Source organism: Triticum urartu, chromosome 2A (genome assembly GCF_056163025.1).
Source record: "Triticum urartu cultivar PI428250 chromosome 2A, HENAU_Tu73, whole genome shotgun sequence".
NCBI classification, from domain to species: domain Eukaryota; kingdom Viridiplantae; phylum Streptophyta; class Magnoliopsida; order Poales; family Poaceae; genus Triticum; species Triticum urartu.
This window is the reverse complement of record NC_141874.1, coordinates 46,705,117-46,715,808: the sequence shown is the minus strand read 5'-3', so window position 1 is coordinate 46,715,808 and position 10,692 is coordinate 46,705,117. Positions and strand designations below refer to the sequence as shown.

General features: G+C 47.1%; 1 protein-coding gene and 1 pseudogene across 1 annotated transcript; one reads left to right on the top strand and one right to left on the bottom strand.

Annotated features, from left to right (window-relative positions):
* Nucleotides 1-619: 619 nt before the first annotated feature.
* On the bottom strand, nucleotides 620-4,002 carry LOC125532836 (protein FAR1-RELATED SEQUENCE 5-like; annotated as a pseudogene).
* A 374-nt stretch (nucleotides 4,003-4,376) lies between these two features.
* On the top strand, nucleotides 4,377-10,280 carry LOC147983542 (F-box/LRR-repeat protein At2g42730-like). The gene is made up of 2 exons (XM_087540763.1): nucleotides 4,377-4,577; nucleotides 8,976-10,280. The coding sequence occupies exons 1-2, from the start codon at nucleotides 4,377-4,379 to the stop codon at nucleotides 10,278-10,280; spliced, it is 1,506 nt and encodes a 501-aa protein (XP_087396889.1).
* The last annotated feature ends 412 nt before the right edge of the window (nucleotides 10,281-10,692 follow it).

Below are 10,692 nucleotides of genomic sequence, written 5' to 3'. Positions count from 1 at the left end.
GCCATTTGTTGCATTTAGAAATCTTTTACTAGAAAAATGTCGAAATTTGCTATAATGATCGTCATCTCTGTAACATTTTTTGTTACTTACACTAGAAAAATGATGAACTGAAGGCATTTTCTCATCACAACATCATGTCCCTGTAACATAAATACATCTTATAACATCACCAAAATGAAAAGTGCTCATGTTCCTGTAACATGAATATATCATTTAACATAACCAAAACGAAAAAGTGCCCTTCCTGTGAAGATCATGTTTTCATGTAACAGGAATACATCATCTTTTTTTCCAACCTGTGAGACCACACAAGCTTTTTTTCCTGCAATATGGATTAATATGGGATGTATATGCATAGAAACAGTGAGGTTGTATGTCCGAAACCCAGGCAACTACATGGAGCAAACATAACACAGGTTGCAAATTGAAATTATAGCTTGTACATCATCATTTTTGCAAAAAAGAAGTTACTAATGTAGCTCAAACACAGGGAGCAAGCACATCTTGCTTAGGAGATGAAACAAAACACCCAAAGCTGGCTGATGGGGTATCTTCTCCCAAATGAAAAACATTTTTTTCTTAGGAGGATCTTCCTCCCTGTTTCTCTCATCTTCTATTTCTAGAGCTTCAGCTGTGTTGCTTGGGAAATGTTTCGGTCACTTGCCATCACGGCTCTCATGTATTGACAAGCTGGGACTGCATGTCCAACCTCAGAGTAGAACTGGCATTTAGGGGGTGCTGCCGCCGCCTCCGTTGCAGCTTTTAGCGCCCCACATGTCTGAATATTATGTCCTTCTTCATGGCAGTACTTGCAGCGGACAATCCTTTTTCCAGCTCTTGGCTTTACTGTTGCCGTCGGCTTCTTCTCTTGTTGCTTCGCCTTCTTTTTTTGCTCATCGTCTCGCTGCTCTACCAGTGTTTTCTTTCTCTTCTCTCTTTCAGTTGGCCGACCTTTCTTAGGGACACGAGCTGGGTTTTGTAGCATCTCTGAGCTTTGAGCCTGTGGTAGGTTGTCATTCTATGTTCCCGTTGCGGCAGCAGGTGGTGTTGGGGGTTCACTCTGTTGCGTTGCTTGTTTCCCTGACAGCGCTCCTCTGTTTGCCGCTGCTATGGCAGGCTCAAGAACTGTTATTACTTCATCTAATATCTTGTAGGCATCATCGTTGCAACATGCATTAGAGGCAAGCCATGTCAACCTTCGACACAAGGAGTTGTATTTCAATGTGTTCATTGAGGGGTGCCCGAAGTCCAGCAATCGGCCAGTCCTGCCCATGCTTGTTGTGGCTGCTTCAGACCACCTCTCCAACAAGTATTGTTGCAGAATTTCTTGAACATTCAGATGCACCATTGCCCTTATTATATGTGCGCAAATCAGGCCATTCATCTCAAAGTAGTGGCAACTACATTCAAACAACCCTTCATCCATCATAACATGCACAGAATAGAGTTTTTGGTTCTCATAGGAGCTTGCCTTTAGCTCAAACAGCAGGCCTTGCCCTCGATACTCAGCGTCTTGGTTGATAACGAAGCCGGTAGATGCGATCACCTGCTTCTGGAACTTGCCAAAGACGCTACGGGTGTAGTAAGCAGCAGCTTGGCGCTCAATGTTGTACCTGCAACATCACAAGAAATAGGTCAAAAACCACATCACACAGAAACTTGGCCCAACAACATTTTTTTCTTTTTTTGGTAAAGCGCAAAAGTGTGTGTACCGAGAGTATAGTGGCGGAGTTGTTGTTTCACCAGTGAATCCAGCATTGTCTTCACGATCAAGCATAGTTTCTTGGCACATTTCGTATTGCTGGACAAACCTCCAAACGGAATCAGTCGGACGAATCAGTGTCTTGAAATATGAGTTAAGCCCCTCAGACCTACCTTTTGTGCTTGTGAACGGGAAGAATTTGTTCTTGAAGTATGCTGGAGCCCACATGTGCCTTGTTCGCCACATGTTCTTCAGGTGTTTGTTCTCAGCCACTTCAAAACAATGCAACATGTGTTGCCATGTTTCCTCAAACTCCTCAATGGTTTCTGATTGATTGATACAAGTGTAGAACACATCTGCAAACGCTTCATCTCTTCTCAACAGCCTCCCCCACTTGGTACGTGCATTGCTAAACACATGAAACTTGCAACACCTATGGCAGGTGTTTGGCAACACATCATCAATAGTTGTTGCCATCGCTTTGTCCTGGTCGGTCATGATGTTTGTGGGATGATCGTTATCCATTGCAACCATCCACTGTTGGAAGACCCACTTAAATGTTTCAATACTTTCATCCGGCAACAAGGCACACCCGAGTGCAATGGTCTGGAGATGGTTGTTGACCCGAACTATAGGAGAAAATGGCATATTGTATCTATTGGTGCAGAAGGTTGTATCGAAGAACACACAATCTTTATATTTCGGGTAGAGCGCCCTTGTTCTCCCATCAACCCAAAACAAGGCAGTCGCGGAGTTTGTTGCAGGATCCTTTTGTTTCGCATAGAAAAACTCTGGATTCTCAGCTTTCCTCCTCTCAAAGTACTCGACTGTCATATCCATGTCTCGGAATGTTAGCCCTCTCCGGAGCTTTGCACGTTCATTCGAAACATCTCTCTTCACATATGGGAGTATCCTGGTGTCACCTCCATGGACCCTGCCGAGGACACCCATGCAATCTGAATTTGATAGGTTCACATCATGCAATGTCAACAAGAGCTGGTAATCCTCGGCAGGTATACTGCGGTGCGACCGGTAGTACCTAACACACTCCGGATGTTCCAACAATGGATGTGTATGCTTCGCAACAAAACAAGTCACTGTCCATCTCTCCTCTCTCAGCCCAACAATCATGTGCGCCTTACAATCATGGCGGAGCAGCCTGTTCTTTTGACGTTTTCTTGTCACATCCATTCCTTCACTAGGCTGCCTACTGGAGTTGCTTTTTCCTGTTGCAATGCTCTCTGATGTGCTACTCGTTTCCGTTTTATCGGGCTTTCTGGCATGCACACACCCAAAGAACCTCTTGATCAATATTTGATCCTCTTTCTTCTGGCCTCTCTTCTGGCTGAATTTTGAGGAAGATATATGTGTCCCGAACCCCAACTTGAAGGCATAGTCATTGTAGAATTTCTGAGCATCCTCAAGTGTGTCAAATACCATGTCAACATAGGATGGCAGTGGCTGTGATGAAACATCTCCATCATCTGAATCATCTTCGATTGCATCTTCAGCAAACAACAACGCATCTGAATCCTCACCACCATAAACAGAAAAATTACCTTGGACATAGCTCCCTTCCCCTTCAGTCCCATGATCCTGCATCAGAGTTGTTGCGCAACAGTCATTTTCATCTCTCCATGGAATCAGGAAAAAAAATCATGTTTCAGAAATTCAGGCACCACACAGAAACATGCAACATAATCAAACCGACAGAATTTCTACATGTGCAAGGGGTCCCATGAACATGCAACATCCACATTCAAATCACACAGTTGGAGCAGGGCATTAATAGAAACATGAAAACATACACAATGCAATGAAAGCGGAAGCATTAACAAGTTTCATAAAATTAAGAGCAAGTGGCAACTAAACAATGAAACCAGAGGCATCAGCCAATGCAACTAAATTTTTCTGAGTCTCATGTGTGCATAGATACAAACAGGTAGGACATGTTGAATAGAGTTAATGTTTCAAGGAATATGGAGGCTTATGTGCAACTAAAATTTGGGAGGCTCATTCCTCTGTTTTTTCACACAGGTGTTCATATTTTTTCAGAGTGGAACAGAGCTAGTGTTTCAGAAACAGGATCTCACCGAAGATTGTTGATGGGATCTGCTCGATCGAGCTTCAGGAAACACCACCGGGGGATTTGCGAACCAAGTCGAAGATCCAGCCCGCGGCGGAAGCCCCCCGGCGGCGCTTGGAGCTGACAAAGATGGCCGCGTCCGTTCTGCAAGCGGTCCTCGGTAAGCTAGATTTGGGTCTGATCCCACCATCTGGTGCGCGATGTGGTGCGCCATGGAGGTCCCCCATGCCGGCGGCGCCTAATTTTGCGGTGGTTTGGGGGCGGCGCCGCGCTGGGCGCAGGTCGGTCGGGGCCGGGACAGAGCCTTTGTTTCTGTAACTGGACCGTTGTTTCAGGAATTAATGAGTGGAGGGGAGGCGACCGAGCCGCGTGCCAGGAGATTGATCGGACGGTTGCGCGTGCCTACATCGAACGGCCATCCAGGTGGCGGACATATCGCACGGATCGGCCGATGGATGCGTAGCAGCGCCCATATTATTTCTAGTTAAATAAAAATAAACAGATGGTCACATCCCAATTAATCGGAACCGACATAGGATCAAGGAACCGTAAAACCCCACGAGATTGATCGCTTTCGATCCGATCAAGATGTCTTTCTTGCAGCGCCGCCGCGGGAGCAAGGACCGGCTGAGCGACCTCCCGGACGGCATCGTCGGCCACATCCTCTCGTTCCTCCCAACCAAGGAAGCCGCCCGCGCAGCCGCGCTCGCCAGGAGCTGGCGCCACAAGTTCGCCCACGTAGACACCATCTCCTTCGGTGACTACTCCGCCCAATCGAAAAGCATTAACGTGTGCAGAAGGAGTGCCCGCTCACGTTATCCACGTAGGATCAACTACGAGACAAAAATTCCCTCAAAAAAAAAACTACGAGACAAAAAAAATGCGGCATGGGCGATCTGTCGGTGTGTCCAGGTGGGCAGAGGTGTACTGTGCGTCTTAGCCAATGGAACGAGGGGATGTCTCGGAACAGAGTGCGAGACAAAACTGTCGTACGTGGGTGGGAAGAGAGATAGAGCAGATCTTTTCGTCCCACGCAGCTCCTCTCTCTCGTCTCATTTTTCCCACCCGGACCGGCGGCTAGGGTTCCGCCTGTGCCGCCATCCCTGCTCCTCCAGTCCCGTCCACTGGAGAAGGTGCCCTCCTGAGACCTGCTTCTCGCCCTTCGCATCAAGGTGTGGGTGCCAGAGGAGCAGTGATGGCCGACGGCCTCGTGGCAGCGACGACCAGCAGTGAGCTGCGGCGGCTCGCAGTGGAGGAGCAGCAGCGACGACCGGCAGAGAGCTGCGGCACTCGCAGTGGAGGAGCAGCAGCGGTCGACGGCGGCCTGGACATGGCGGCCGTCACGGGCAGAGCCGGGCGAAGAGGGCGCGGTGGCGGGGCATGATCTGGAGAACCGGTGGGCGGTGGTTTAAAATCTGGGCGGGCGCGACCAACGCGAGTTGGAGACGAGGTGACGGCGTTGACCAGGACACCGTCGCAGATCTCCATCTTGCCGTCGGGAGAGGAGCTCGTCCAGGATCCCCTCTTCTCCATAGATCCGCGACGGAGGTGCTGGACGACATGAAGATCGTCAAGGTGCGCCCCCATGCCCCCTCCCCATGTCTGGGTATGCTAGGTAGTGCAATTCTTGTTTCCTGTCATGGTTCTCTGTAGTTTTAAACGCCTCTGAATAGGTCGCACTCCAGATCCCGTGTTTGCGGCATGGCACCACTTTGACACAGAGTGAGCTTTCTTCTTCACTAACCAACACATTACAGGTAACTCTGTTTCCAATCTAGAGATGATACATACAGATGTAGCAAAATCAAAAGTTGTTTCTGTATTCAGAATAAATTAGAGTAACAAGCATTAGAATTCAGGTACAACCACTCTTTGCTTGTCTGCTACCCGTGATAAAATTAATACACATTACATCTAAGTTGGTTCCAGTGTCATATTCTACCAACAGCCCACTCAAATTGTTCCACAACTCTCTATTTTTAGCTATGATTGTGTTGTGACTGTACTTAGTTCTCATCACGTTTCGTTCGATGGAAATTCAGGGAGGGTGATGTGCTTGAAGATGACCTCATTGGGAGTCTGAAAGTGTGTCTCCCTTGGCATAAGCACCATGGGAAGCAGAGACAACCGCCTCCGTCCTGCTCCAACATCGCCGTCCGTCGACACAACGAACAAGAAACGCATCAACAGGAGAAGCACGGCACATGTACATGTACACATGCACTTCTTTCTTCCTGATTTTTTCTTCCTCTTTCTTCCAGTGCCTTGCTGTTAGAGCTTTTCTTCTTGGACCATCAACGGATAGTTGTATGCAGGCACTCTCATTTGTCCCACCCTTCCGATCCTTTCTGTGATTGCTAAATATTATTTAAGACAATTCCTCTTGATAGCATATTTTGCCATGATTGTTGTTGTTTATTTAACCAAAAAATAGATTCTTCTGAAGTTCAATGTTCCAATGGAGTATGTATTTATGTGCTTGCCTAATTATATCATGCCAATTGCTTGAGCAGCTGGCACTGGTAATTATTTTCCTAAGAGTGATATTGAGTTTCAGTAACGTAGACCCATCTGTTAATTTCAGTCTTTGGTGCTTTTGCAGATATTTAATGTTGTTGCAATTGGTAAGATAATGGGATGCAACACTTATTTTACCAGTTCTAAAGCATGACTAAGTATGGAAAGACCAGAGGCAAGTGTTATTTTCTCTTGTAAACTTCTTTTGCTTGTCTATCTCCCTACTGGTATGCAGGTCTTTAATTGATAGTTTATTATATATAGTTTGCTTTATATAGAGTTTATTATATAAAGTGATCTCAAGGCATTGGGCATCCTAATGGTAAGTGCATTACACATCATGCCAGATCATGAATTTTGCAAGAATAGGCATTTCTTGGCTCCTCACATCCTTCATCCAAGATTAATCTCAGTATGGTCTGGCTATACTTTACATAAACTGTATACTCAACTGTTAAACAAGTACACAGAATGACAGAAGTACTTAGAATGCATCATTTTGCTCATGAACTGGACTGAACTTGCTTTACAGAAGTACTGCATGCACTTCTATTTTTTATCCGACGATATGGCACATAAGTTAATGCCAAATCCAGTGTAAAGTAATTCTTTTGTAAGTCGGCATCCTTATTTTTGCATATGTATATTTTGATTCGAGGCGCAAAGGTCAAGCTTACGGTGCATGTTCTTTTAGGGTCCTAGGAAGAAGAGTACCTTTTCCTTGGAATCGAGAGCGTAGGGCAATGGCCATGGGGTACCATGTTGAAAAGTAGGGAGATGTGGTAGTTTGTTTTGCTCATCTGAAGTTCGGCATGTTTTATTGACATCTTGTAAGGCTACAGGTAAAACAATGTGGAGTCTCTTTTATTGGCATGTTTCTGTCTTGGTAAGCATGCATCAAACAAGCTTAGGTTGGTTAGAACAAGGTGTAGCGGTCAAGAGATGATGCTGTAAGATTATTAGACTGCTGTTATTTCTGGTCTGCATGCATTTCTGGCCGGACCAGCTGGTTAACTGATGCGGCACTGTGTCAGTGAAACTGGGGCAATATTTTCATTGCTGTATACTATTGTTACACATACGATTTCATAGTTTGGCAAGTATCACCAAATTTGTGGTTAAGTCATTTCTGAATAATGTTTAGTTTCCCGCTTGGCATGCTTCTTTACATCAATCGATCAGATTCACCGCCGTTGGCCAGAGTTGCGCCTAATTCATACTGATGTTAAGGATGAACTCTCTGTTTTCTAATAGGTCGGACTGGATTCTATGTTCTGTCCATGCCCTGTTCACTGGCATTGCCTCTTGATTCCCCTCTTAAGTAGAAGATCCACACTAAGCATAGCAAGTCCACTAGAGGAGCAAATGTTGTTTATCACCGCATCTCTTCTCATGTTGACAAGCAAGCCAGATATATATGAAGGTACACCTTTGTGCTTGGTGGTAAACCTGTTTCTTTTTCAGTTATGTTCAGCATTTCCTTGATCATTTTGTATTATTATTTTAGCATTTTGCTCTGCATTAAGATTTATGCACGGTCTGGTACTTAGAAGAATATACTGTTGGTTTGTTGATGATTTTCTCCTTGTTTGATTTTGACATTAATTTAACAATGAGTACTTAAATTCTGAATTCTGGAGTGCATGGCAGCTATATAGATCCATTATAATTTGGTTTGAGCTATGCGGCAGAAATAAGCTTCATGCTTCTCTCAACATACTAGGCACCATACAAGGCGGCGACGGCGTACCCGCTCAATACCTGCAGCCCCTGGTACGGACAGGAAAATATGCTGAGCTTCTCAGCCTCGACGACGTCCTCGTGCCTCTCTCTAAAATGGCAGATCTGTTTGTTTCTCTGGTGGGACTGCAGTTCTTCCGAAGCTTTGCTTTTCGGTATGACATGTTTAGTACTTTAGTTATGCTTCTCGGACAGCATTTGAATGGTTCTCAGACTACTTTCTCTTGTGATCGCTTTAGCGATGAGGAGATTCGAGTGCATCTTAATTATTGACACCTCATTCTATGACAAGCTCGGCAAGAAAGGCGGCAGCTGACGGGACGATGTACCGAGACCTGCGGCGGACTCAGGTGTGTATGCTCGTTGGTGGTTTCAGTTTCGTAATTCCCATTACACCTAGCCTCTGTTCGCTCAATCTTTGAGAGTTTTTGTCTGTCATTGCATTGTTGAGTACGTGCAGCAGGATGGAAAGCAGCGAGCAAGGATGCATACTTCACGGAAGCCTACTGTTTCTCCTCGCCAAGACCTAAGATAGCATGAGGTCCGCGCAGATAGAGGCACTCATGCAGGAAAGAGACGAGGGAGCAGCTGGTGGTCCGGATGACGAAGATCAGCTGAACGTTGGCTCCCATGAAGTTGATTGATTGTGCCTCCGCTTTTGTGCCGCTTGCGTTGCTTTTGAACCACTGTCATTTGTGTCATTGGTGATGTAAACTATATAAGGACATATCAATAATATCTATGACTCCTAAGGCTATTCTCTTATCTCCTATTTCCATTGTTGTGTACTTGTTACTTTTCGAGTCAGAACCATGCAATAACGTGGAAGGGGCGTGCTCAACCTGGCAGCACCCAGCTTTCTCTCAGGCGGCGCGCCATGGGCGCGCCCCAACCACTAGTAATCCTACGGCTACGTAACCCGCTACGAAGACCGACTACACCTTCCACCTGGAGCCCGTGGAACAGCGAAGCAGGAATGGGGAGTTGCTCGACGACATCAATGCGGCGCTCCTCTGCCGCCGCCGCTGCTCTGGCGACCGCGACGTCGCGCCGCGCGTCTTCCGCGTCCACTTCGGCTGCTACAACTACTGGGACGAGCCCATGGTGAGCCAATGGTTGTCCCACCTGCTTCGCCGGAGCGGGCCGGAGCTCCACCTCGACCTTCGTTTCCAGCTCACCGTCATGGGCGAGCACCACGTTGGCGAGCCGGAACAGCAGGGCGGCGGCGCCGGCGCCGGCAGCGAGGTGGACGACCGCTGCCCTGTGCGCTACAGCTGCCACGAAGCGTACGCTGATCCGTTCACGCTACCAGCACGTCTCTTCTCCTGCGCATCCCTACGGACTCTCTGCCTCGGCAGCTGCGATCTGGATCCACCAGAGATCATACGCCTGCCTCTCCTCGAGACGTTGGTCCTCAGCAGAATCACCGAATGTGGCCGTGGGTACGGAATCCAGCGGCTCATCTCCTGCTGCCCGGGCCTCGTAGACCTGACGCTGGAGATGTGCGGGACTTCCACGATCACCGTCCTCGACAAGTGCCTCCGTAGGCTCGCTCTACGGTGCTGCCATTACTTGCTCAGCATGACCATCGACGCGTCAGGGCTAAGGGAGTTCAAGTATAGGGGTGTCGTGCCCGCGGAGTCGCTGGTGACCCTCCATGGTGTGCACAAGATCTCTTCGTGCCACATCGGCTTCTGCGGCAAGAAGGTTCAAGATTTGCCCCGGTTCAGAATGTTCCTCGAACAGTTCACCGGCACAAGGCATTTACATATGGTGTCTATGCATCTCGGTTCAGACATAGAGGGTGAATCCTTCACGGGATTCCCCTCGTTTCCGAGCCTCAGGAAGCTTCAGCTGACAGGATACCTTCATCAAGGCAGCATCGAGGCGGTGACTAAGATACTCGAGCAGGCTCCTAGCATTGAAATTTTGTCGCTGTTCATGAAGCCAAGTAAGGGCGATGTCTGGGTGCACCCAGGCAAGCTCAGCGATGAACTCGTAGTACCGGATGTGTCGATCCCGTGCTTGCGGAAGCGGGTAAGGGAGATTAACCTTGTGCACTACCAGGGCCACGAGGCACAGAGGTGTATCACCAAGCAGCTGCTCTGCAATGCACTGGTTCTTGAACGAATGTGTGTTGTCTTTCCGAGGGGGCCGCGAGAGTTGCAGAGGAGACTGAAGAAAGAAATCGGAGAATTGGTGGTGCATAGGTTAGCAGAGACGATTTTCTTGTAAGGTAGCGTCCCATGAATAATTCTGATGCTATTTTAGTTCTAGCAAAATTATTCTCTCATATTTGTTTGTTCTAGTAAGATGAATTGCTATATTAATAATACCCACGTGCTATATTAATAATACCCATCACGTTGAAATTTTCTCCTTTCCACGTTCGGTGCAGTCTTTTGGCTTGTTTGGTACTATATGGTTTTAATCTTTTAACACAGACCTGCTTGTTGAAAACAGATATATGCTTCTTCGACGGCACCTGAAAGAGTTTGATGTAGCTTGTCACAGAATAATACGGGAAGCGCTGAAACATGAGTGGCATATCGTTCTTCGTCTCTTGACTTATCAACAATCTCAAGCTCCAACTTAACTTCGTCAATTGACTTAATAATGAAAAGAAGAAGACAAAAGCCTGACTCGT